Raw genomic sequence first — 25,983 nt, forward strand, 5'->3', positions numbered from 1 at the left:
CCCAACGTCATTTAACCTTAAGCATGTGACTGAGCATCAAACGTTTCGCCCTAAAGCCATAGCATTTTCTAAGCTGCTGTTCTGATTGCTGAATCTTTTATGTACAGTTTACAGGTTGTCAGCTATATTGCTTCTAGCTAAGAGAAGAAATTGGGTCTAATATCGCGTTCTCTATGGCCTATCTCCCCATCTAATCCACTTCTTGTCCCAGGAACTCGGGTAGTCTTTTCCTGACATCTTCCCAAGTCTCTTCGCCTTCAACCAGAGATTTAACCGCTTTACAAATTTCTTCTTCGCTAGCGCGAACTTGTTTCATGCTGTCTCGGTCCCGTAAGGTGAACGTGTTGTCCTTAACAGACTGGAAGTCAACGGTGATGCCGAAGGGGGTTCCAAGCTCATCATTTCTGGCATATCGTTTGCCGATACTTGCTGAACTATCATCGACACGATTGGAGACCCCCATGCGTCGAAGCTTGAGCGTGAGTTTCCGCACAAGTGGCTGGAATGATTGATGGCTGGAGAGAGGAACAAGGAGGACTTTCGTTGGCGCCGCGAGAGGAGGGAATGATAATACCTATTATATACGTTAGGTCAATTTGATTGATATAAGGTGAAGAGCCTAAGGGATGGAAATCGTTGAATATAGAGAATATACTTACACCACGGGCTTCATCTCCTTCTCTTGACCAGTAGACATGCTCCATCAGGCAATACAAAATTCGTCCGATACCAAACGATGGCTCAATGACGTTAGGAGTATATTCACGGATATTTTCCACTCGAGTGCGTTTCTCGATCTTAACGAGATCTTTCCCAATCTCAACCTTTCCATCGTTGACACCCTCCACGTCAATCGTGATCTTCCCATCTTTGTCCAGATCCAACGCAAGCTTTTCACGAAGCTCCTGGGAAAGTGCATCGATGGCTGCCTCAACAGTCTTTCCGTCCTTCTTAAAACGCGGCCCGAACTTTTTCCTGTCAATATCAACCTGCCACTCTTCGATCCGGAGAGGTTCCGCTCGTGTTTCTCTAACAACCAAAGGAGCGCCGGTCTTGTTTTTGTGCACAGAAAGATCGTAGGCGCTGCGATCAGCACAGCCGACGCACTCAATCCAGCCATAGCTGCTGAGAAGTTCAGCATCCCAACAGTCTGTGGCGTAGTGGGCCATCTCATTTGCCATATGCTGTCGCAGGCGGACTTTGCTCTCATCAATGCCAATCTTCACGAGGAACATATAAATGCGAGCGAGGAAGTAGCCCAGAGTCTCGTTATCCACTAACCCAGTCTCGACCGCTTTGCCGATCGTCATACGAAGCGGTTTCGTGCTTCCAGACAGCTGAATTTCTCTGCTTAGGAAGGAAAGCTCTGTATTTTCAACCTCGTGGAAACGAGGATGTTTCTTACCACCCTGAGGGTCGACGAAGTGCTCAATTTCTGCCATCAAAAATTCGCGGACTCGTAAAAGGCCAGATCGGGGTGAGATTTCGTTCCGGAAAGATTTTCCAATAGACGCTGAGGCGAACGGCATTGACTGCTGGTTAAAGTCCAATAATTTTTGGAAAGTAAGGAATTGTCCCTGTGCGGTCTCTGGCCTGAGATATCCAGGGATATGCCCGCTCGGCCCAATTGCAGTCTGGAACATGAGATTGAATGACACTGGAGGCAGCACATCACCGCCAGTGACAGGATTCTTGATATGGTGTTTGACAATAAGAGCACCAAGCTCTTCCCCATTATAGTTATCGATCTGCGCAAGGATCTCTTCGTATTCCGCGACCACAGCATCATCAAGTCTGACTGCCTTGGTCTCCTTGGCCTTCTTCTTCTTCTTCGCTTCCTTCTCCTCGTCAACCTGCACCTTTTCTCCACGAGCCTCTTTGTCGCCCTTTAATCGCGATTCTAAAACTTCCTCCACGAGATGATCCGCGCGGAAGATTTCACCGGTCTTAGGGTCCTTGCACATCCAGTCGGCGAATTTATCCACGTGCCCACTTGTTTTCAAGACCTCGTGGGGAGTAAGCATTGTGCAATCCACCTCTAACATGTCTTCTTCCAGCACGAAATGCTTTCTCCAAAGGTCCACGATGTTCGCCTGGAGAGCGCATCCTGGTGGACCGTAGTCGAAGAGGCCAGATACCCCACCGTAGATTTCGAAAGAAGGAGTGTAGAATAGCCGTCGCCTAAGCATAGAATCCAGGGCCGCCCGGTCCAGGGGCTGCCCAGCCTTGGTAGTAGCCATTGTTGTAACGGCTGGTGGTTTAATCGAGGCTTTCGCCTTGTTAAGGATTGAACTAGCCGAGAAAGATCTCACTTGATCCTGTCTGAGTCGAGAGGTAGAAGAAAAAAGCCGTAAAAACGCAGAACGGTTCATTCAAGGCCTCGGATGGCTATGAGGGCCGAGATTAGACGGTAAAGTAAGCAAGAGAACGAAGGACAGGGGGTTTGCAATGGCGGGGTCTGCATGCGGTCGCTGTTTTATATCGAATTGACCCCCCAAGGCTTTTTGAGTCATAAACTTTGGTTACCGGCGAAAAGATTTTCCGACAGCCCTTTTTTTTTTCCTCGGGGAAAGATCAGGACGTTAAGAAGAGAATCCAGAAGTCGGCAATGCTTTTGAGAGATTGAGCGCAATAAGTATGCCGTCGAAGAAATCTAGACAGACCCCATTGGGGGCTCTGGAGCACAAACCAACCAACAAACTGCAACGACAAATGCTTCACATCAAGCGAAAACAAGCCAAAGACAAGCTATCACGAGCGGAACGGTTCGCACGCAAAAAAGAAGAGGCAAAGGATCCCAGGCTAAAAGCGGAGCGACTGAAGCGAAATATACCTTTGACTCTGGAAAGGAAGAGAGTATGGGATGATGTGGGCAGCGATGTGGAAGACGGGCTGGGTATCAGCTTCGATGTAGAGAGAATAAAGCGGAGGAAGCAGGAGGAACAGGATACCGCTAATACGCAGGCTCCAATGCGTTCGGAGGGTGGTGAAGAGCAAGATGAAGTGGATAGCATGCTTGATTCCGACAGTGATGGCGAGGAGCATGATCAGGAGAGCTCCCGGAATAATGAGTCCAAGAAGTCAATGCGCTCTGCAACAGAGCGCGCCACGAGCCCGACACAATCTACAAGGAGTACAAATCTCGATTTAGCACCGGATGCTCTAGCTGCCAAATTCCCGAGCCTCTTTCCGAACGAAGCGCCTCCAACCCCGAAAATACTCATCACGACATCACTCAATTCTACACTTCACGACCAAGCAAGTATCTTGACCGAATTCTTCCCTAATAGCGTTTATATCCGCCGTTCCGCACATCGTTACAGCCATAAATTCTCAGTCCGGGAAATCTCAAAGTTCGCCTCGAACCGGAATTACACTGCGCTAGTTGTGGTTGAGGAGGATCAGAAGCGGGTTTCTGGGTTGACAGTGGTACACTTGCCGGTCGGGCCGACTTTCCACTTTTCCGTGAGCAATTGGGTTGAAGGAAAGAAGCTTCCAGGACATGGGAATCCTACAGGCCACTGGCCAGAATTGATCCTGAATAACTTTCGGACTCCGTTGGGTTTGCTCACGGCGCATTTGTTCCGAACTCTTTTCCCTCCACAGCCAGATCTGATCGGGCGGCAAGTTGTGACATTACACAACCAACGAGATTACATCTTTGTACGAAGACACCGATACGTTTTCAGAGATAAGCGGGAAACGGAGAAAAGCGTGGTGGATGCGGACGGTAACGAGATTAAGGGGGTTGAAGGCATCCGGGCGGGCCTACAGGAGTTGGGCCCCCGATTTACCTTGAAATTGAGACGCATAGATAAAGGGATCCAGAGGAGGAGCGGACAAGAATGGGAATGGAAAGGTCGCATGGAGAAGCAACGGACGAAGTTCCAGCTCTAAAGGCCTCCATTTTTCTTTTCTTTTTTCCCCTTCTCCTTTCGTTTTCGCCTTTTATATGATACCACCATCGATGATATTCATGATGCCAAACTACCTTTTCTTCCCTCTTCTAGCCTAACAGATTATCCCGTGGCTTGTCCTTCGTTTTCCAAGAACGGAAGCGTTATAGGTGCTTTTGTATTACACAGACGTAGTCTGCAATTTCATACACCACTTGGACGACTTGTGTTGCCCCTCGACCGTGATCGAGGAGCTGAACCTTGAGTTGAGCTGCTCTTACGTTCGCATTCAAGCTCTGAATAGGCTTCTGTAACACTTGGCCGAGAATAAACTTAGCTGATGGTGAGCGTAATTGTCCGATCTCCGCACGCATCGAGCAACCAAATGCATCGATATCATATCAAGACGAAACTTCGCCGCGGCGGGTATTTATAGCCAACGTTGAGAGCAGTTAGCAGCTTGGATAGAGGTCAAAACAGGTTTAAATATGTGACGGTGGCGGCAAAAGGTTGTATGTGGGCCGCCACACGTTACAAGCTTACTACTCTTGCAGCACGATAGTGCTTCTTTTGGCGTGTGATCGCACTGGCGATGTCCCGGTTGTACGCAACAGAATTGCGGGGGTTGTGGAGCTGGACCGGAATTTTGCGTTTCTGGGGAGACACGTCTTCCCCGTCCAGGTGTGCGCGCTGGGAACTTAAGTAGCCATCATCGCAGCCACGATCCAGGGTTGAGAGGTTTTGACCTCTCTCTCGACGATGATGCGGTGATTTTATAGCAGATGCAGATTTCAGGCCAAAGTTAACAGTCATGTCTGTTCCAAAAAGAGTCACTTCGACTCGTTCGGACGCAGCTCCATACCTTACAGCTCTGCGGCGAGATGGCTTCGTCTTGATTCCAAACCTCATTCCGCTAGAACAGGTGGCTTCGCTTCGCCGTGCAGCCGCAAAGGCAACCACTCTAGCCCGTAATGGCCAATGGCCACATATCCGAACAGTCCCAAAACAATTCCCTCCTTTTCCAACCACACCGCCGCCTGCGTCTGAAGGTGGAATATGGGGGGTGCAGCATCTACTACATCCAGATATGCCAGGACGCTCCGAATTTGCTAATCTATACTTCTCTCCACACATCCTTAGCGTTGTTGAGGAGCTTGTCGGGCTCAAGGGAAAGCCGGCTTCCGACGCTGAGCCACTGACCATGGAGCTCTTCAACCTCTTAGTCGCTCCAACATGCACGGACTTTGCTCTGCGCTGGCATCGCGATGACATTCCCACTCCACCGACACTTACAACCGAGGAGGAGTTGAAACAGCTCCAGGCTAAATCTCCCGCTGAACGGCCCCAGTCCCACGCGCAGTACAATATCGCTCTATACCCCGACTCTTCGCTCATCGTCATCCCTGGGTCTCATCTACGCGCGCGCACACAAGCTGAGCGTGATGCAGATCCGTACGAGGAGAACATGCCAGGCCAAAAAATCGTGGCGTTGCAGCCTGGAGATGCAGTCTTTTACGATAGCAATATCTTCCACCGCGGAGTGTATAAAGGTACAGCGATCCCAGCTCATGAAAATGATGAAGTCGGAGACATTCGGATGACTCTCCACGGCAGTGTGGGTTTAGTGCAGCCAGTTGAAGAGGGCAAAAAAGACCTTAGGGCGACGGTGGTCTTGCAGCACGGCGTGGGCCAGTGGGTAAATAGGGAGGACGCCAAGTTCGACGGGTTAGGGCCAAGGGCGGAAGCGATGAGGCAGCGACTGATTGAAAAGGGAACTGGAGAGGGCGTGGGATACGCATTGGATGGATGAGGTGTTTCGTCATGGTTTTTGCTTGGGGCTCTTACGGAATAACATGATGGTTGTGAGGCTTTTTCTGGTTAGTAAAACTGTACCTTTTCCTTCGTTCGTCATTGGGAGGCCGTCGGCGGACTTAATTGGACTTGTTGCGGTGGGACGTCCAGACCGAACCTATTTCCAGTCAAAATACGAGTACTCCGTAACTACGGAGTACTTACAGTTTTAGTCATTCCTCAAATTTTCCAGCAGTATTCCGTACTCCGTAATTGTCGCATCATGGGGTTCTGCAGCTGTAGTGGTCGGCCTGGAGAAAACCGCTTCTCGAAGGATCCTTGTTACGGGGTGCGTGGGCGTGGGCGTGCAACCCCATTTAGAATCCGTCTCTCGTATGCACGTCATCACCTGCCCGTCGGAAGGGCAAGCCTAGGCTCCGGGGTGGAGCGCATTTTAGCGCACCTGGAGGGGGTGTCTCTTCTTTCTTTTCGCACCATTGCAGGGTTATCCTTGACATGACCAAAGATCGAGGTTTGAGCGCAAAAATGGGCTTCGTCATAATTGGGTGTCGGTGCCTTCAGGTATCCATGGACCCGGGAGGGCGTCGCACCCAGGCAGACGGGAAGAAGGAAACACAGAAGCACCCTGAATGCAAGCCCCGGGATACCTGAAGCTGTTGACGGAGGGGTCAGCGCACCATTTGGGACGCCGTGACTGGCGCCATGCGCAGACCCTAATGCATCGGCAGGCGGGAGAGATTGGGATTGGCTTGAGAATGATTTAAAGCATGGGCCAAGTTTCATGCTTGCGCCCATAATTAGCGTTACATCCGTTTCAACGACGGCTGCAGAGGGAGCTGGTACGAAGCCAGCCACTCTCTCTCAATCAGGCTTTAGGCTCCAAAGGAAATATTGCGTCTCTCCTCCACATAGGGACCAAGCTCCGCGTCTCATAGGCCCTCGTCCCACCCCGACCTTTAGGCACCTTTAGGGGCCCTCTGACCGCCAACACACCCTACAGGCGTCCTCCACCTCCAGTTCTTTCTCATACTCAAATCTCGAGTATGAATAAAAATCCATCATTTCTGAGGTATTCGCGGAGATAACCAGACGTGATCTTCGCTATAAGCTCAAGGACATCAAACCAGTTACAGACCTGAAATCTCTGTGGTTGTCGTGTCCTCACTTCGCTTACCTCGTCCGTACTCAAGCAGCTTTACCCCGTGCAATATTTGACTCAGGGCAGTTCCAGAGAATCTGAAGCTACTCAGAAAAGTCGACTTTACTCAAATTGGGTAGTTTGTGGAAATCAGCCATGTTTGATTAGGCCATTGCAATTTGCCGGGACACTTTCGACGTTTCCAGAAAGGCCGCGCGCTCCTGTTACGTACGAAGTGAACTTTCGAGCAGCTCTTTATGAAGGAGCGTCTTGACACGGAACCCTTCATTTAAGGATTAGGAGGTCAAGAGAAGGGTTTGATTCATACATATATGTCTCGCGCAAACGATACCGGGAAGCTTTTCGATAGTGGCATTTTCGAACACGCATGGACTACCGCGTTATGAAGTTTTCGAAATGCTAATACATTCGGCTTCGGATTTTAAGCGCCAATCCTAGAGATTATGGCAGCCATGAGGACTCACGACGGTGTATACGCATAGTACACGGTACACAGTACTGACATTGCCATTATAAATGCGGACTCCGTAGGTATATGTAGCATGCTCTTTATTATCGTGCTCAGCTACCATGCAGCAGGCAGTAAGATACGTCAATTGGATATGCAGTGCCCATGCGGCGGAGAATTTGACTAGGTAGATGCACCAGCCAAAATAACCGTGATTTGACGGCTTAGAATAGTCTGGGAGACCCAGGAAACGAGATTTCTTCGAGGGTTTACTTCGGAGCCGTGACATTGTCCTTAGTATATGCTAACCAAGCCTTTAGAGCCTTCAGCTGTACCTTAATGAAATAGGTTTGATAGAATGGCCCTGATAGAATGAGCTCGTTGCACTCCCAAAGCTTCAGCACCTTGTAATTGGCTTTGTTTTGGTGGTGACGTGCTCTTTCGCGTCTTTTATTGACCAAACACAGGACCTAAGATATTTAAGGATGGACAGTGCCTGTTTCGATAGTAGCCGCTCTGGTGGATGGAAGGCCACCTTTGATGCGATTCGCAACCATCAGAACCAGATCCGGATGGGACTTTCCACGAAGTTGAATTTGGACATCACTGAATAGGTTAGCTTTGACTCACTGGGGGCTACGAGTAACCCAGTTGTTCATGAAATTCGTTGGTACAACATGCACTGGAATCTAGCTCACCATCTTTCTCGTTCAGGAGAATTGGATGCATCCTTGAGGTACACTGTTCGCGTCTCATGAGAAGTGAGGTCCCGAGAGTTGTTTAGAGAGGAACTTACCATGATGACACCGAGGGATAGAGATGGAGAGGAGCTCCTTGAGGTACTCTTCTGCTGACGGAATCATCAGAGATTGAGTTTGTTCGTTCATAACTAGCGAGTAGATCGGATCCCCTTCGTCCACGCAACAGACGAATGTATGTTTATACAGTGCGGAGTACATGATTACCATCCCCGTCCATCCATATTATCACGCATCCAAGATAGTTGGTTCGATAAGTTGAGGTCCATCACGGGCAGGAAGCATTCAAATCTAGGCAGCTATTCAGCACAGATCAACAGTCCTTCCAACATCTGGCGCCAATCCGGGTCTTAAAAAAGGAGAACAGTGAGTGTTTGGAGGACAGAAGGGACGTATTAATAGTGATACGCCGCTTCTCAAGCTGTGCTCTGGAGGATGAATCAAAGAAGCAATTACGGAGTAGATTCCCGGAATTCCCAGGGAATCAGCGGTGCGATGTGCTGCTTGGCTCATCTCCACCAAGCCTTGTTCGCGCACGGAGAGGGCTCCGTGCACCCTACATTCTCCATCCTCCCTAAATTTCCGGTCCCGATAAACGTGGTAGAGTGGTGTTCAGCAGATTCCGTTGGCTAGCAACTAAAAAATGACTCCAAACAGCCCAGATGATGGCCATCAAGGGTGTTTGTTTTGTGAAGAAAAGTTGACCCGAAAGGGCGGGAATATGGCTAAAACAGATTGCTGCTTGGATCAGCCCTTGGCGACGGGAGGACGGGCGCCAGCGAATGCGGTGCACAGATGGACCGTGGATGGGTTCCTGCATGCACCGTAAAGCTGGATCCGGACACGGCCGTGCCCTTTTCGCTTCGGGGGAGGCCTCTGGGGACTTGGGGTATTTGGATGGAGGAGTCCGTCACTCTGTCGAGAGTCCACTTGGCCTGTTATTTTGTATTTTAAGAGGCCGTCCCAAGGCTAGATTTCCACTAGTTCGCTCCCCAGTGCGGCGCTGCCCGTCCCTTCGTGAGCTCGCTAGCCTGGCCGAGGAGTTTTTTGACGAATCACGACGATCTTATCCGCGGAAGCCAAGCCGGTCAGTCAATATCTCCACGGGCAGAAGAATATCGAGCCGAGCGAGTTATCCTGACCCCTTCTCAATAACGAGTTCTCCCGCTATCACCGAGTTTAATGGCAAGGGTGTTGACCATCAGGCATCGTCCGTGGAAATTATCGATACCCCAGCCATCCAAGCCATCCCATAAGCTTCAGCCTAACACACGCGGACATGCTGATTGCACGGTGGAGAACCCGTTCGAATTAGACTTCAAGTGCACAGTGAACTAATGTCGGGTGTTGCAGCAGCTAGCACCGCAAGAAGATGCAGGGAATATATCCGCGGCGTGTTAGGTCGGATCACCCTCCACCAGGACTCGTTCACCGTGGTGGGAAGTTTTCGACCGTCCGAGCTTTTTTGGGGATAAAAAAGCAATTGGACATCCATAACTCAGTCTAGGAGCGTATGATGTGCTCGCCCTGCTAGCTTTTTGCCTTGAATACCCCTGATTCGGTGCGATCTCCCGTCTCATTTTGTCCCATCTTTCTCGCCTGCCCAAGTAACGAGCTAACCAATCTCCCCAAATTTGAAGGCTGCCTCCCCACCATGGGACATCAGTGAGACCAGCGGAACCCGCTACCCGCTCATCTTCGGTCCTCCAATTCTCGCCCTCCAAGGCTTGTCCCCACAGCTGGTTATCGACCATCGAAGGAGTGAGTTGCCTGGTCCTAGACAACTTCTTTCTGCGCAGAATTTCCTCCAACATGTCAGGCCCATAAACCCCGGAAGCACAAAAACGTCCTTTCAACTACCATCCTTCCCCTCTCACTTCGTCTCACTGTACCTCGGATCGTAATGAGCTGCACAGATGTTTTGATAGATGCGGCCATTTTTGTCTTACACGGCATATTAAACCTGTTGCTCTGTTCGAACCAGCTCACTGATAAGTACATCTCGCCCCAACTAGTCGGCTTCTTTAGGAAAGGTTATAGCACCCTCTCAGTCATGTCATGGACGAAGCAAGCTCTGTTGCAACGAAAAGTCCCGTTCTCCAGGAACGCGTCGCAGATATGGCTAGAAAAGGCGAAACCGCAGAAGTAGTCCATCAACAACGCCGCCAGCAATGTTCTAGCTGCTCTCACAATGGTTCCTCTAATAGATCAAACGGGAATGATACTGGAAATACAGGGTCAGTCTGTCTATTTTCGAACTTTTGGCTTTGGTACATTACAATTCAAATTCTTTTGCTTACAACGCATATACTCCGTACAGATCCACCAAATCATTGGCTGAACATGCTGTTAAATACGTCTTTGAGAATGGCCGCCGCTACTGCAACGATATCTACTCTATGCCTAACGACGAGGTCGAACAGACGCGCCAAAGTATCTTGCACCAACTCTATCTTACCGCACTAGATGGTCAATTGACACTGATACCCCTTCCGGACTCTCCATCACGTATTCTAGATCTCGGTTCCGGACCGGCTGACTGGGCAATTGCAATTGGAGAAGAGTATCCAGACACTGAAGTCATCGCCACAGACATTAGTCTTTTTGATCCCCAGTCCGTCAGCATTGCTCCGCCGAACGTGTATTTTCAAATAGACGATGCAGAGGGCAAATGGACATTCCACGAGCCCTTCGACTTCATCCACGTCAGAGGGCTCTCCCGAGCCATCTCTAACTGGCCACGACTTTACCAGCAGGCATTTGACCACCTTAAACCCGGCGGGGCAATCCAAGTGGTCGACGGAGACTTATCAACAGAATCTCTACCGCCAAACTCATATTTTAACATTTTCGTCTCCGCCGTTCGTTCCGCTGCAGATGTGGCAGGATATATGCCGGAATACGGGCACCTTCGTCCCAGTGCATTGATAGCTGCTGGCTTTGGGGATATTCAAACCTATCATATTGAAGTGCCCATAGGAACATGGCCAACTGACCCAAAAATGAGGACAATGGGTAAGATGGGTCTGATAGTGGTCCTGGAAGGCCTTGAAGCAATAAGTATGCGTCTCCTGACGAAATACATGGGATGGAAAGCAGAAGATGTGATTGATTTATGTGAGAAAGTAAAAATGGAAGTTGTGAGCTATGAAGGGGCCATGGGATCAGCGAAGATCGTGGTTGCTCGAAAACCTCTAGCGGTTAACTGATTATTTTCACCTATGCATCTACCTTTCGCCTTTTCTTTTATTTTCGCGGAAAAGTGTTTGTCGACTTTGGCGACTTTGCGAAGGGGTATTATTAGCACCATTTATTTCAACAGCGCCAATTACATACGAGCTCCGAGCACCGAGACTCGTCTCCACTATGCCTAGGAGATATTCTTCACTGTTTCAGCGGAGGAAGCGGAAATGAAAAAGGTCCTATGGATTATTCTTCCACCGGACTATGAATGGAGTCGAGGATTTATCCTGGGGGGCAGCTTTAATTTGCTTCTTCGCAATTACAGAGTACCTCCATCTTCCACACGGCTATCCACCCGCACTGCACCGATGGACTTGAAGAATGACATTTTTTCTTTTATTATTTTTTCTCTTCCTTTCCCTCTTTTGAACTGCATTATCGGCTGCCATCCAGGTGGGATGGATTCGCTTTTGATCATGTATGCATGTGTTGGCCCGGCGACCAGCAGGCTGCCAGCTGTTTCATTTGGATATTTCAGAAGGTTTTCTCTCGGTTAAAATAAGGCAACAATCTCAGAAGACTAGTTAAACATGACATATCACATACTGTGTACAGTTGTGGTAGCTGCACGCAGTCAGTGCCGCTTTTAGCAATACCCGAAGAGACATTATGCATGATGGAAACTGTGGCTATTGGCTTTGTGTTAGATATATTACCGCAAGGCGAGGGAGGACGTCCCTTTGCGATCAGTCCTCTCTTGAATTACAGGAACATCCCACCGCTGGCGGCTGACAGTCCAGTTCATTGGAAAAGCGTTGAACAGAGGGTCCGTCACTGGAGATTTGTGGGCATCCAATAGCTCCATTCCCAATGGCTGAAATGATTACCTTGGCCGCAGCAAATTACACAGCTATATAATTCTTCGAACTATCCCGTCTTCTTTATGTCTGTGTGCGATTGCCGTATCATGGATCACGAAATCAATATATCCCTGCGGCATTCATTTGCGTAACTTCCATGAAGTAGGTCCGAATGGTGCAAACTTCTGACTTTCTACCAAGAAGGTACCCCATTCTAACGTAGCATGTGAACCTCACTTCACGGCATTTGACTGTGATGCCCCTGGATAACCCTGGGCCTGGAAAACTGCTCATTTGTATTCTGATGCCTTTGGCGACTCGATAACTGCACATAACTGCTGGGCTATAGGGCGAAATCAGTGAACAAGCTGAGGATCAGCCTCCAAGCCCTAGGCTGATGAGTCCTGAGGGAGAAAGGAAGCATTTAGACGAATGGACCAAGGCCTGGCGTCTAAATCAACCTATAAAATCCTCGCTTAGGGGGCGTAGTTAATGATGGCTGCCTACATCCAGAGACACGACGTGCACAATCCAGATGCCATACGCAGTGATGGTAAGGAGTCGCTCTCTTGGTGCACCTGCTTTGCTAAAATGGCTTTGTGCTCTATATGTTTTAGGGGAGGTTAAAGTCTGATTCTATGAATGGACTAAGTTTCAGCAAGATGGCCTCAAAATGCTTGGAATATACCACATATTATGAGGTTTACGTTCTAATCACAAAAGAACCGGCGAATCTGCTGCAGGTTTATATATTGCTATGCCAGAATTACAGCATCTTTGACTAATCTGGACATTTAGCTGCATACAATTTCCATATGTCCACAATCTTTTTTTGCAATTCATCACCATGAGAGAGCGGTAAGCTAGAATGGACAACATTGAGATGATGATACCAGCTGAGCTGGAGCCAGGCAGTGTGGAGTAAGCCCACAACATGCTCTTCCATTACCCATCCAGTGCTAGCACGAAGGAGGACAACCATGGAACCCAACACTGAGCTGGATCCCAAGGACCTTCTTCAGAGGCTGAGGCACTTGTCAATCTCTTTTTCACGAATCGGCAATCCTTCCAAGATCACTTTAAATAGTCCTCAGAGAGCTTCACAATGTGCAGCATTCATTGGATGTAGCGCTGCTAAAAAAAAAGGGCTTGGTTAGAACACCCTTATATACCATCACATGTACAAGCTCACCAACGAGATACAGAAAGGCCCGTTGAAAAACCCATAGATTTGGGACTTCGACTGCATTTCTCCAAAGTTATCTCCATGAAGGACCCCAATCATGCACTTCTGGCACAGCCCACCAGCAGAATAGGAAGCCTACAAGGCAAACTGGCGCCCCATAACAGCCGAACAATACAATAGTCTGACATCGTTGCGCAGCAGAGAGCAAGCGCCAGGACTGGGGGAGACAGCATAGGGATAAAAAGCCGTGCGGTCCGAACGGATATGTATTGGATTGGGTGGGTCGATCCATGCGTGAACAGGTGCTTGATTGTTGGGTGGTTTGTGTACGCTCCATCGGAAGAGCGGCTCCCCGATATTGTCAAGGAATGTGAAACAACAGCCATCGCCAACTCAAGAAACAACGAGATCATCAGGGTATGAGTCATAACACCATATTGTGACCCTTTCACTTCCTTCTGGGGAGTGGGGGGATGAATAAAAATAAAAAAAATAAAAGTCAATAAAACAAGACAAAAATCGAACCTGTAGAAAGCTGCAAGATTCATTTAAAGAGCAAGCGCGGATCCTCGAAACAATTAGGTATCGAGATAGTTCACATTGCAGACATCATGCGCCCGTAAGTCATGACCATAAGGATCACAGCTCTATGCCAACTCCGGGAAAATGCTGTCGTTGAACGAGAAAGCCTCCAGGCAAGACCAGATTCCAAAACAGAGAAACACATAGGAGGGAAGAAGGAAAGACATAAGAAAGATGTCAGTACAGGGACAAATGCCGAGGCAACGGTGCTGCAAGTATATATCGAGGAGAGCTGGCTTAAAGACGGAAAAACGAGGTCCATAAATCGGCACCAAGAAATGCAATAATTCAGCTTCCACAAATGCAAGCGTAAATCACATGGATAAGTATGTGGCAGCAGCATTGAGTATACTGGAAATAGAAAAAGTAGAGATAAAAGACCCGATGCTGCTCCGGAGAACGCATTCCTAGAGGGCAAGAAGTTGGATCTAGAGTAGAGCAAAATATCCGTATCCAGACCAGTAAAGAAAGGAGAGAAAAATAATAGTGTCATCATCGGAAAGAAAAGTGGATGATTTACAAGATAAGAAAGGGAAAACGGGTCCAGGGATCTAAGAAAAGTCGTTTCATGATCGTCACGAGAAGGACCGTATATACAACTGAAAAGAATTGGATGAACCAAAATAAACCCAGAAAGACTCGCAGCCTTTGCGCGCTTCGTACCAGGCAGTCCTCCAAGCTTGGATAACTACATCGAGGCTAAAGAGGTCTAAACTAACAAAGCCGAACTACCAAAGAACGACTGCAGCCCAGACCACTCCCAGCCCCAACTGATGCATATCCGGCGATGACCTGTTAATCGAAGGCTCAAGGCGTTAACGGAACGCCAGCAGTCAGGAGACTGTAACCAGGTTCTGTAGACACAAGAGAATGAAACACGTAGAAAAGTCGTAAGATATCGTCGCGACAAAGAGCCAAGAGTGCGAAAAGATATTGACCCAAAGGTGAACCTAGAAAATGCGAAAATAAGGTGAAAGCGGAAAGAACTGGATTTCGGTCTACGGGATCCAGGTAAAGCGTATGACGCTGATCGGCTTTTGGACTCCAAGGCTGCTTTTGGTAATGAGCACGCTTTCAAGGGTTGATTCGCTGCACAACACCGTATCGCTACGCGCGAAATCGCAACCCAGAACGATAGAGCGATTAAAATCCTTCTTCACCAGCTTTGCAAAGTCTAATCTCGCGGACCCATTCTGACTTCAAGACCTGAGAAGCTGTGATACGGCGACTGGGGTTTGGGTCCAGGATGGAGTATATAACGTTACGGCATCGGGCCTGTACAAAAGTAACGGTTAGCAACTAATTTTCACATGGACATCACTTGAATGATAAATTGGGATCTACATGCCCGATGCAGAGTTTCAATGGGAGCATAACCATCCTCATCCCGACGGCCCTCTAAATACCGCTCATAAAACTCGTCTTCATCCTTTTGTGCTACTCTCCAAAGGTGCCTTCCGGTTCGCATGGCCATGTATATGACACCGGTAGCCCACACGTCAACCGCCCGTGGATCAAACTCTTTGTCGGTATATTCTTCAGGTGCAATGTACGGAGCAGAGCCACATAATCCCGCTGTCATGTGAGCTTCTTTTTCCCACGCCATACGGAAACATTCTCCATTTCCAAAATCGGTAATTTTCAAGGCGCCATGCGTAGTCAACAACAGATTTTCTGGTTTGAGGTCACGGTGGGCGACTCCCATTTCGTGCATGTATTCGACACCTCGCATCAACTGTTTGAAGTAGCAATCCGCCTCCCCAACTTCTAGCTTCCCAGCTGCAAGAATTAGAGTGTATAGATCTCCTCCTGCGCAATATTCCATAACTTCACAATAATCTCCTTTAGAGTCCTGCATTAGATCTAATGTATGGATGATATTGGGATGGCGAAGCGAGGAAGAAATACAAAATTCGGAGGTCAGGCGTTTTTGGTATTTTTTAGCTGTTTCCTGGGGACGACGGCGAAACTCCTTGACGGCGTACAGCTGCTCCGTCTTCGAGTCCTTCGGATCAACCTTGTGAGAGATTCGGACAATACCAAACGCACCACGACCAACAATTTCCTGACACTTGCCGTACTTATCGACCAGAGATGCCGTATTGTTCGGGCCACCCTTCTTGTCTGAAGCAAGTTTATCTCTCTCTGTTTTCAGTTGGTCTACCCATGTGGACATGAGAGACAGCTGCTGGTCTTCAACGTGGTCCTCTTTCTTTTTGCCACCACCAAGCATATCCCGAAGCATACTCGAAAGTTTCTCCTGCCGTTTAGCACTCTTCAAGTAGTGGACGTGGGTGCCATCAGAGAGCATGTCGAAACGTTTCATAGGTTGGACGGGCTCCCTTCCGGGCTTCTTATCCTCCGGCCGCTTGTCGGTCTGCTGTTTTGGCGTAGGCTTGGGGCTGGTGGCTTTTTCCGACCCGTCGATGACAGCGGCCGATTTGGACGATGATTTGCTCTGAGTCGAAGTATCAGAAGCGGTTTCTTTCATGTTTTCTATTTCCCTGTGGGCTGCTCTCCCGGTCTGGGAAAACATTCGGGAGAAGGGATTCGTCATTCTGGGCCTTGGGGGCTTCTGAGGGAGCGCAGCACCATTGGCTTTCTGTGAACCATGGAGGTGCATTCCCTCCATCACTTGTGTTATCTGCTCGCCATCAGGAGGCTGTGAATTCTGTGAAGCGGTAGATGTTGTGGATGAGGCCGATAGCGGGGTGGGTGGATTCATGTGCGTCGATATATTTCTTCAATCGTTCAAATCGAGCCGGGACGGACTCTCGTCGGATTCAAAGCCGGGATTTATGGAGTTTGACGGTCAGTCGAAGTGGTGGAGGAAGGACAAGGAGAAAAAGGCAGAGGGTGATCGTGGGCGGGTGGATGGGCACCGATGAGGTCTGGCGACACCGGCGAGGAATGAGCAGGTGACGGAGCAAGTTGGGCTTGGTAACTGCCCCAAGCGAGGCACGGGATGCCCACAAAAGGGACGAAACCCGGGGTCTGATTCAGACTCACGACGACAAAACGGTTGGTGTTCTGGGAGCCGATGAGATTGCTGGGGTATCTCGTCAGCTACTTCCGGGTCTGAGATTGTGGTCAGGATGGAGAGACAGAATCAGCGAGAGGGAGGAGTTCACCAGGTGGGAGAGAAAAACTCGGGGAGGCGACGCTCTGAAATAATTTTGTAAGGCGGTGCAAGGAATGTGGCCGAAGCTCCAACTGTTGGCCTGTGAACCGTGGAGCAGCCTGCGGTGGCTTGAAAAGACACCAAGAAGAGGGGGATTTAAGGTTTGTGTACGGAGTATGGTATTACAGAAAACAGTTATATTACCTTGGTGCGTCAGAAATGCGAAAGATAAATTCCTGCGTTGGAAAGAAACCTTTTGTTCAGGGCGCGTCTGCGGCGTGGTACAAACCTGACTTCGAGGCGGTCTCTTGTCGATGGTGTGGGAGTAATAATCAACTCCGTTATGTGAACTTGAGCTCCAAAGCACTGCTGCAGTAGAGCTCGAATGGATCATCAGAGCACTGAAGATCCTCCATGGCTGTCTCAGGCTATCAAGTTTAAGGACAGCTGATGATGTCAGAGAATGGAATTGCTGCGAATTTCTTGGTTAACTGGTATTGTCTTTGCGATGGATAAACCTGGCCCGGGAGAGAAACAGAAATCAAACAGTGTCCACCTCATGATCATGTGGCGAATGGAATAACTGCACGGTTCGGAGCCAGATATCTGTAACTCTTTACTAGTTACACCATATGTTCCTGATATGGATCCATGGAACCCCAAGGGCTGGATTTGCGGTCAGTAACAAGCAAGCAAACAAAAATAACAGAACAGAAATCCTTTTTTTGAAACTACCATGAGCTGCTGAAGAAATAGGACTTCGACTTCTAGCAAGATCTTCCAATTACCGCTGTCTCCTATTAAGCAATCTGGCATGACAGCTCGCCCTTCGATCCTCAAAAATTGCCGGAGGACCTGTCAGGCTTAGCTGCATTGGTCGCGCATCTTGGCCGGCTGTTGGGCGAGTTACGGATATTGAGAAGCCATACTATATACGGTCAAAGAGATGCGACAGGAAACTTAACGAGGGCCCTCAATAGTACCAGACCCGACAACAAAGAAAACCGGATTATTCTCTCCTTCTCCTAAAAAAATACCCCGTACAACATTGCTTCCCGTTCTAACCGTTCATTGTCATACAGCAAGTCAAAATAGAAATGGAAAAAAAAAGAAAAAAAAAAAAAAAAAAAAAAAAAGAAAGAAAGGGAAGGGAGAAAGAAAGAAAAAGAAAATAAGGGAGAAAAAGCAATACAGAAGTTACCAGAAGCTTAGAAATCCATAATTCCCGCTCCGGCTCCAACGATGGTGTTCTGCAGCAGATCATGAAAATTGGGCAGGGATGGCGCGACTAGCGAGTTAGGCCGGAGGGGAGCACGGAGCACTCTCTGATACTTTTATCCACAGGATTAACTCACTAGTTCAGCAGCTAGAAGTCCCATTCTTAGTACAGAGGACATACGCCATCCATACACTCGCAGGGATCCTCCGTACAGTTATGGCCGAGGAAGCAAAGCCAAAACTCTTCAAAAAAAAAAAAAAAAAAAAAAAAATTCAATGCTCCTCTTTTCGAATCAGCAAGCTGGAGTAGCAGATGTCCCATAAACGTAACTCCTGCCTGACTGCTCTTGGTGCAATATGCGTCAAGCCGATTCAGCCGGACAGAGCAGTGTGCGAGGAGGTCCAGCGTGAGCGACCCCTCACCTCGAAGCCAAGTAACGATACAATTCCCCGTTGAGTATCAGAAATCCACTTTAACCAAGCATATGTAAAGCCACCCCCGGATGGATAGCAACCCATCCGCTTGAACCAATCCGGTTTGTCCCTCACCCTCTCGGCAAGCTGTGCAATCTTGAAATTTCACATTTAGCCGCAGTAGTCTGTTTCTTCTCCCCCTCTCCAGAGTCGGCTTGAAAATTCAGCCTTTATGATTCCGAGAATCACTGCAAAACTTATGCGTGACCGCACAATACATACATGTCATCATCAAGTACCGAGAAAACAAGTCGGGATCTCGATACAACAAAAATGAGACCTTGCTCCTGCGCTGTTGGACTTCTTTTTCAGGACACATGCAGGCTGACCACGTCCAGCCATCCGGATCCCATGAGGATATTCACGGTGATGTTTGGTCTCTTGTGATTGGACCCGGTCGGACTCGATCGCTCATATCCTCTCGGCATTTCATTGCAATTCCGGCTCACACGACGGCAAGCCAAAACCCGCCGGGTAAACTGACAGGGCTTGTTTTCCGGAAAAGCAAAAAAAAAGTAAAAAAAAAAAAAAAAAAAGGGAAGGCCCCATTGACTCATCGACATACGGAAGCAAATGCGGTGAGTGCTTCCATAGCAAGTCAAATGTATTGAATTTCGGCTGCGGTGGCTGTGCATTTGATGTCCAAGTATGGAGTAAAAGAGGAGATGCAACTGCAGGGCCAGGATCCATTCGCGGTTGAATTGCCTTTTTCTCATTTGCTCGAACTGCTTTATCCATGCATCGTCCATCCATGCACTGGGGTGGCCGCGCGAAATGGAAAAAAAAAAAAAAAAAGCGCGCGTGGGGAAACGTCGCATATGTGGATTTATTACCTCTGGTGTATGTACGCAACTGTATTTTACGGAACAAAAATTACGCATTAACGTGTGCTCCGTCCTTTCATACCGTATTTATGACCTCTTTTTCGCTCCTCAACACTCGCTCGTCGTCGACAAGGTTGGGTCGAGGCGGTCAAGTTCATACCTCAAACTGGCAGTCATTTCGTGAATCCCAGCTGTGTGAGAGAGCCACAGACTTGGCTGCTCTCGGTTTGCATCTCGCATCCACAGAATCCTCAGATAAAATTATTGCCCAGAAATGGTCAAAACTTTGCATGATGCAGAATATCGTGGCACTTCATGGGGCTGACGTGCAACTAGCGAGTTAGCTTCGTTGGGGGAGTCATCAGTATTATGACGTTCTGATGAATGATCTCTGTGATGGTCTATCAGGCCGCATCATTCATGGGACGACATACGGCCCGATAGTTTCGCGCCCCCATAGTCACCGTTCTGACAGAGCATTGGGAGTGAAACCGGGCCCGGACAGAGCATAGAGTTCAAATAATTTTTCAAAGGGCCTTAGATACACAAGCCCGACTTGAGAGGATATGCTAACGTAGTGATGAAATCCTCGAGAGTGTTCACGGTTGTATGAAGCTTGTTGCCTTGGATAGTTACATACACGTTACGTATCGATGAGAAATGCTCGCTCCCATTTAACTAGCTGCTGAGCGTCAAGCATGCAATCTCGTCGTCAGAGAGAAAAAATAGCCATACAAGCGCACGCCATGCCACTCAATCCTGCATATGGGCCAATGCATCGCTGATACGGTTGGAGGTTGCTCCTTCGATCGCCAAGGAGGATTTGACAGCAAACGCCACAGTTGCCCTACGCGAACATATTTTGCCCTACAACGGCGAACATCCAATCGAGGAGCTTGCTCAACCACCAAAGTCACACATTTCGTCATTATATGCTCTCTATTGGGATTGAGCAAAAGGATGACCTGACTCAAGCATTTTCGCCCAGAAACGGGCGGAAAAAGGCTGAATATGATTGCTTTCGAATTCCTCCCGCGTTGACATGGGTCAAGCCACACAGAAACACAATCCCTACGATTACGGGGCCGAATTGCGGCTTGACGGGCTTTGCGTCCAGACTCCTGTCCACAAAACTTTGGCCTTGCACCTTGTACTTCTGTGCCACATCATCATGTGGAGAACAGCCACAGCTCTAATTTATGTCCGTCGTATGTTTCTCGAACGCCCGCAGCCCTGTCCAGGCTATGTCCTGGACATGAACCGGCAGATTGATCCGAGTCCAGGTCAAGAGGACGTGGTACGGAATACAGGGAGCGGATCAAGAGAAGCGTCGGTGAAAGGCGTCTTGTGGACTTCTAGCCTCTAAGAATTTGACAAGGAATGCTTTGCGCATGGGGGGGGTGTTGTCTTTGTTTAGGTTGTGGCAACGTCTTTGCAACGAAGAATCCCGGGAATGTGCGGCACTGAGATCTTATCGCCGTTATGGTCAATTATCTGGTTGCACGCCGAGGCTTTAATTCAGCCCAATCCAGCCGAGAACTCTTGCCATATCAGATGCAACCCACCCGGGTGTTTCTTTAAGGCGAGCTTGGCGTCCCGCCCGAGAAATCGTATTGCGTAGTAGGGCTGACTTGTACCAATGAGGCGACAACGGAACCGACAGGCATCGTGATTCGATCAGCACGCGATAATGGCCTTGCCGAAAGGCTCAGTTTATGATAAAACACGAGTCTGAAAAGTCAGTCTAATTCAACAAACACCGGAGAATGCCGGTCGTGTGGGGAGGGTTTAGCCGAAGCATACCACGAATTGTTCCAGGGATTCCTCAAAAAGTTCATTATTCACTCCTATACCGCCAGGATGTTCAACGGGAGATAGTGGGTTCTTGACGACTGTAACGCCAGATCAGCATGTGTATAGAGGAGGAGCGGGGATATCTGGTCATAGACCAACCATATTCGACGTAGAGATTGACATAGATCTGATGCAAGGCAAGGCGCATATTACTGGCTTTGATATCCGTAAGCATAACGAATTTAATATTTGTTGGCGTTTCGTAATAGTGAAGTTTGTACTGGCTGGTGCGGTAGCAGAGAAAGCTGCACAGTCATGTTCCGTTAACGGTTTTGATTCCCGGAAGGAATGTCTGCCAATCCTATCTCAAGGTTGCGGGGTATCGCTCTCTCACTTATCATCATCTCCACCAAGCTTGCGAACCATATTCCGCAGCGAAAACACCGTTCCAAATATGAGTTTGGCGTCGTCTTCCGCACTCAGGGGTCCCCCAGGGGCGCTTTTGGACACGCCATTACTCAGGGGTGCTGTGTCGGAGGCGGGACGGGAAGTTTTGGGAGGCACGGATGTTGGACGAGGCAGCCAACGACGTTTGTAGATACACTCCGCTGTGCAGCGTGAGCTTGTCAGCGCAGAACACCCTGAGAGTAAACCGGGGCTGAACACGCCTTGCGTCGGACTTACCGTGGCGGTCAAAGATATAGAAAGAGTAGACGACCATCTCTTAAAGGAAGTGCACGATGCCAATGACAATGCGCAAAGAAAAGAGTGCAATTCAACAATTCGCTCGTTAGTTGCTCGGCCCTCGTAAAAAGCTGCAATGCTGTTTCGGAGAGCGTCGAAGTTGATGTTGTTCGGTCTATGATGCCAAGGCTCCGGCATGCTTGCTAGCTCCAGCAAATCACCCACTTCCTTCACCTTTTTTGTTTACGGCACCGAACGAGTCTCCAGCATCTCAGTACGAGGATCCACCGAGGACAATTGGATGGTTCTCCATTGTGTAGGATCGGCGAAAAGGAGATCTCCAAATTGCGGATGAGAGTTAGGTTTGTGCTGTATCATCCCACCAGCGAACGGGGCTAGCCTGCTGCCCTAGCTCCTCGTTGCCGTAGTCGCCCAGGCATGGCCGGCCTCCCATGCAGATGGAGCCTGTCTGGTCAATCCAATGGCCAATGAATCCGCCCAGCAACTTTTGTCAACGAAGAGTCACTGCAAGTGCCACAATAAAAAGAAGCCATGATCACGGGGTGGGCAGCAAGCAACATCTCGCAATAATGTAGACCCTGTCTCGCTACGGCAGTCTTGGGCATAAATCATCCCAACCCCACTCAGCCCTACTGCAGTTCGCTTCAACCTCTATATAACGCTACGGCAACGGCTCTTTGCACTTCTTTCCCTTTCCTTCGTCCTTCCCATACATTATTGATTCGCCGTTAGCGTGGTCTTCAAGCCCCATCATGAGATGGCAGACGACGTGCCCAAGCCTGAGCCTGTAGACATCCCGAACCCTTCCCCCGCAAATGAAAGCACCGCCGCAACGGACGCCACGAGGCCACGGCCTCTGCGAACAAGCGATAATAGGTACGTATGAATCCGGCTCTGTCGATTGATTCCAACCCGAAAAGTTATGTTATCGTATTTCGATGGTGGCGGGAGACCTAAGCAGCATCAGGCTCCGGGGTCGGCATCCTGGAATTCTCAGCCTGATATCTGATACTTACGCTTTCTGAAGATATTCCGTTGCTGACACCTATTCTGTCTCATCAGGTCCCCTGTACATACATTAAACAGCCCATTGAGGCATCATACTCGAAACCACACGCTGCCACGAAAAGTCAAAGTTGGTTGGCCCTCTGGATACTGACATGCTTCCGGAGAAATTTGACTGAACCTCCCGAAAAGGAAACCCTCAACGCTCGATCGGAATATACAAATAGCCAGGATGACGGCACAGCAGAACATCGTATCAATCAATATTTGATAAAACAGGAGATTGGAAGAGGCTCGTTTGGTGCCGTCCATCTCGGAATCGATCAGTATGGGCAGGAATATGTGGGTAGTCTCTGGGCACCATCCATAGCATCCGGCAATTACTGGAGCTCACCTTTTCTTTTCTTTTCCTTTTGAAGGTCAATCTTTGGCACTAATATCACGAACATTGAGCGTCGTTGTAGGCGGTGAAAGAATTTTCGAAATCACGGCTACGGAAACGTGCACAGTCTCATGTCCTGCGCAGTCGTTCTGGGCTTCGCCGCCCCGAAGCACGCGCCGCCGGCACTGGCTTCAATGAGCCCCTCCATCGGAATCCTTCCAGCCATGACATGGAAGAAGGCAATTCACTGCACTTGATCAAGGAGGAAATTGCAATTATGAAGAAGCTGAACCACCCTAATCTAGTGTCGTTGTTCGAAGTACTGGATGACCCTACCGAAGATTCTCTCTACATGGTTATGGAAATGTGCAAGAAGGGTGTAATAATGAAGGTTGGCTTGGGCGAAGAATCCGATCCATATAATGACGAGAGTTGTCGCTGCTGGTTTCGTGATTTAATATTAGGAATTGAATATCTCCACGCCCAGGGCATCGTCCATCGAGATATTAAGCCTGATAACTGCTTATTGACCAGCGATGATGTGTTAAAGATTGTCGATTTCGGTGTTTCAGAAATGTTTGAAAAGGATTCGGATATGTATACCGCCAAATCTGCGGGTTCACCTGCCTTCCTTCCACCAGAGTTGTGTGTAGTGAAGCACGGGGATGTTTCCGGCAGAGCAGCTGATATATGGTCGATGGGAGTTACGCTTTACTGTCTGAGATACGGGCGAATCCCGTTCGAGAAGGAAAGTATTTTTGAGCTATACGAGGCAATTAGGAACGATGAGATCGCCTATCCCGGGGAAACGGATGACGTCTTCAAGGACCTCATGTCCAAAATCCTAGAAAAGGATCCTAAAAAGCGAATAACGATGGAGGAGCTCAGGGTAAGGCTTGAATCCAACCATGCAATACGAAATAACTTTTAACAATATTAGGAACACCCCTGGGTGACAAGAGGAGGCACTGACACCCTCCTTTCGGCCGAGGAAAATACATCTAACCTTATTGAGCCCCCAACTGAAGAAGAAATGAACACTGCTATCACCAGAAATATGGGCCATGCTATAACAGTGGTATGTCCTTTTGATGTGGTTTCGACCTTTACATTATACTATAGGCTAGGCGGTTGACATTTTATGTAGGTGAAAGCGGTACAGAAGTTCAAGAGGCTCATCGAGCCGGCGAGTCCGGGACTCATGAAAAGCATTTTAGGTGAAGACGAAGAATCCCACTTTGTCCAGCCACCTCTTTCCATAGATGAGTCAGATTATTATGAGATACCGAGGGACCGAAAAAAATATAGGCCCGAGGCTTTTATGTCGCCCCGAGTTCATGATGTCAGTCGCGGACGAGATGCGACTAATAGAGGTGAATCACCGACATTTGAGAACATAGCAGCAGGTTATCCTCAAAGGGAAAACAGTACTTTGTCTCAAACCTCGGACAGCCCTGCGCGTCAAGGTTCGCGCACCGATACCCCGAGCAAAGGTAGCTTTTGCGAAGGGACCCGAGGACATGCGCGGGATCCGCTAGAAGAGGAACATCCATATTTATTCATCGGGCCTTCCAGTTTCTCCACGCACATGAGTGCCCCTGGTGGAGACAAGGCATCATTGGAAATCGATGATGGGGCTGACCTACCAATTGATGTATACGCAACGCCGGTCGTTAGTGAATCTCCAAGCGCTGCTGATATTGACATTTACGAGACAGCATACACGGAAGAAATAGAGCGAATTCGGAATAGGAGCCGCACTTCCCGTGCTCCTGCCCCCAAGGTCTACCTGACTCGAAGAGTGGATGGAAAGAAATCCAGCCTGGCGGCGCTACTAGAGCGAGCTAAGGAGGAAGGGACATTACAAACCCCTCGAACGTCTAGTGAGCCCGGAACGGGATTGGAAGACGATGAAAGTGTCTCGCGAACCTCGCGAGCGCGGGGATCTAACATTTTTGCTGCGGCTGTTTCTTCTCTGAATACGTCTACGCTGGCACATCGGGAGGCACCCCAGGATACGGAGGCGGCATCAATAATTGGAGGCTCGAATACTCGGTTGCAAGGGTCTGTAGCGCCAAAATCCCCCGCAAGACCTAACCCAGCGGCTATCCGTACAACAACAGAAGCAACAGCCACAGAAAATGTAGCCCCGGTGAGCTCAGCGCAAAGGCGAAGCGGGCTAAGAAACTTGCTCAATAAAATTAAGGATGGTCGTTGATCATTAGATGTCGCTGCTGTCAGATTCCTGGCCTTCCTTGGTTGGAGAGAAGGGCGCGAAGCTGAACATAAAAAGTCTGCCAAACTACTCCACATAGTGTCGAACATCGGGCATGTGGCCCCCGCGTTCCATAATACGATATCTTTGATAGCGTCAGGATTGTAAATACAGTGGTGGATATCAGCTGAAAGTGTGGTGTTTTCGAGAGGCAGCAAGGCCGGGGCTCAATGCAATTGATCAGCTCAGTGCCCATTAGTTATCTAATCAGACATCACAGCCACATTTTTGAGATAAAATTAGCCTGATCTTGGTACATGTATTACGTAGATCAGCCACAAAGTTGTTTGCACCACAGCCA

The 25,983-nt window shown here is 48.9% G+C and overlaps 9 protein-coding genes across 11 annotated transcripts; 5 read left to right on the forward strand and 4 right to left on the reverse strand.

Annotated features, from left to right (window-relative positions):
- Positions 1–70: 70 nt before the first annotated feature.
- On the reverse strand, positions 71–4,105 carry GRS1 (Glycine--tRNA ligase 1, mitochondrial). Its single transcript, XM_003069524.2, has 2 exons — positions 660–4,105; positions 71–574 (listed from the first exon to the last, which is right to left on the reverse strand). The coding sequence occupies exons 1-2, from the start codon at positions 2,370–2,372 to the stop codon at positions 191–193; spliced, it is 2,097 nt and encodes a 698-aa protein (XP_003069570.2). The 5' UTR covers positions 2,373–4,105; the 3' UTR covers positions 71–190.
- D8B26_006511 (uncharacterized protein) lies at positions 2,603–4,002 on the forward strand. Its single transcript, XM_003069523.2, has one exon. The coding sequence runs from the start codon at positions 2,638–2,640 to the stop codon at positions 3,895–3,897; it is 1,260 nt and encodes a 419-aa protein (XP_003069569.1). The 5' UTR covers positions 2,603–2,637; the 3' UTR covers positions 3,898–4,002.
- A 509-nt stretch (positions 4,106–4,614) lies between the features above and the next one.
- On the forward strand, positions 4,615–5,967 carry D8B26_006512 (uncharacterized protein). Its single transcript, XM_066125203.1, has one exon. The coding sequence runs from the start codon at positions 4,708–4,710 to the stop codon at positions 5,704–5,706; it is 999 nt and encodes a 332-aa protein (XP_065981284.1). The 5' UTR covers positions 4,615–4,707; the 3' UTR covers positions 5,707–5,967.
- A 1,827-nt stretch (positions 5,968–7,794) lies between these two features.
- D8B26_006513 (uncharacterized protein) lies at positions 7,795–8,274 on the reverse strand (the record flags this gene model as incomplete). Its single annotated transcript, XM_066125204.1, has 3 exons — positions 7,795–7,921; positions 8,014–8,056; positions 8,112–8,274. 3 exons carry the CDS (start codon positions 8,272–8,274, stop codon positions 7,795–7,797), a joined length of 333 nt encoding a protein of 110 aa, XP_065981285.1.
- Positions 8,275–10,131: 1,857 nt separating this feature from the next.
- On the forward strand, positions 10,132–11,336 carry D8B26_006514 (uncharacterized protein; the record flags this gene model as incomplete). The annotated part of the gene is made up of 2 exons (XM_003069521.2): positions 10,132–10,310; positions 10,394–11,336. The coding sequence occupies 2 exons, from the start codon at positions 10,132–10,134 to the stop codon at positions 11,280–11,282; spliced, it is 1,068 nt and encodes a 355-aa protein (XP_003069567.2). The 3' UTR covers positions 11,283–11,336.
- Positions 11,337–11,440: 104 nt separating this feature from the next.
- Positions 11,441–11,813, forward strand: D8B26_006515 (uncharacterized protein; the record flags this gene model as incomplete). The annotated part of the gene is made up of 1 exon (XM_066125205.1): positions 11,441–11,813. Exon 1 carries the CDS (start codon positions 11,484–11,486, stop codon positions 11,811–11,813), a length of 330 nt encoding a protein of 109 aa, XP_065981286.1. The 5' UTR covers positions 11,441–11,483.
- A 2,417-nt stretch (positions 11,814–14,230) lies between these two features.
- Positions 14,231–17,035, reverse strand: SAT4_1 (serine/threonine-protein kinase HAL4/sat4). Of its 2 annotated transcripts, XM_066125206.1 has the most exons (3): positions 16,894–17,035; positions 15,233–16,775; positions 14,231–15,159 (listed from the first exon to the last, which is right to left on the reverse strand). In XM_066125206.1, exons 2-3 carry the CDS (start codon positions 16,607–16,609, stop codon positions 15,028–15,030), a joined length of 1,509 nt encoding a protein of 502 aa, XP_065981287.1. In that variant the 5' UTR covers positions 16,610–16,775; positions 16,894–17,035; the 3' UTR covers positions 14,231–15,027. The 2 variants fall into 2 exon arrangements, with proteins under 2 accessions (XP_065981287.1, XP_065981288.1); XM_066125207.1 differs by having other exon boundaries at positions 14,231–16,775.
- Positions 17,036–20,132: 3,097 nt separating this feature from the next.
- Positions 20,133–22,036, reverse strand: BET5_1 (TRAPP subunit bet5; the record flags this gene model as incomplete). 2 transcript variants are annotated; one of them, XM_003069519.2, is made up of 5 exons in its annotated part: positions 20,133–21,252; positions 21,325–21,413; positions 21,475–21,620; positions 21,710–21,923; positions 22,000–22,036. In XM_003069519.2, 5 exons carry the CDS (start codon positions 22,034–22,036, stop codon positions 21,235–21,237), a joined length of 504 nt encoding a protein of 167 aa, XP_003069565.1. In that variant the 3' UTR covers positions 20,133–21,234. The 2 variants fall into 2 exon arrangements, with proteins under 2 accessions (XP_003069565.1, XP_065981289.1); XM_066125208.1 differs by having other exon boundaries at positions 20,133–21,620.
- A 520-nt stretch (positions 22,037–22,556) lies between these two features.
- D8B26_006518 (uncharacterized protein) lies at positions 22,557–25,906 on the forward strand. Its single transcript, XM_003069518.2, has 6 exons — positions 22,557–22,896; positions 23,083–23,155; positions 23,218–23,367; positions 23,490–24,296; positions 24,348–24,485; positions 24,555–25,906. The coding sequence occupies exons 1-6, from the start codon at positions 22,778–22,780 to the stop codon at positions 25,623–25,625; spliced, it is 2,358 nt and encodes a 785-aa protein (XP_003069564.1). The 5' UTR covers positions 22,557–22,777; the 3' UTR covers positions 25,626–25,906.
- Positions 25,907–25,983: the final 77 nt, after the last annotated feature.

Source organism: Coccidioides posadasii, chromosome 3 (genome assembly GCF_018416015.2).
Source record: "Coccidioides posadasii str. Silveira chromosome 3, complete sequence".
NCBI classification, from domain to species: domain Eukaryota; kingdom Fungi; phylum Ascomycota; class Eurotiomycetes; order Onygenales; family Onygenaceae; genus Coccidioides; species Coccidioides posadasii.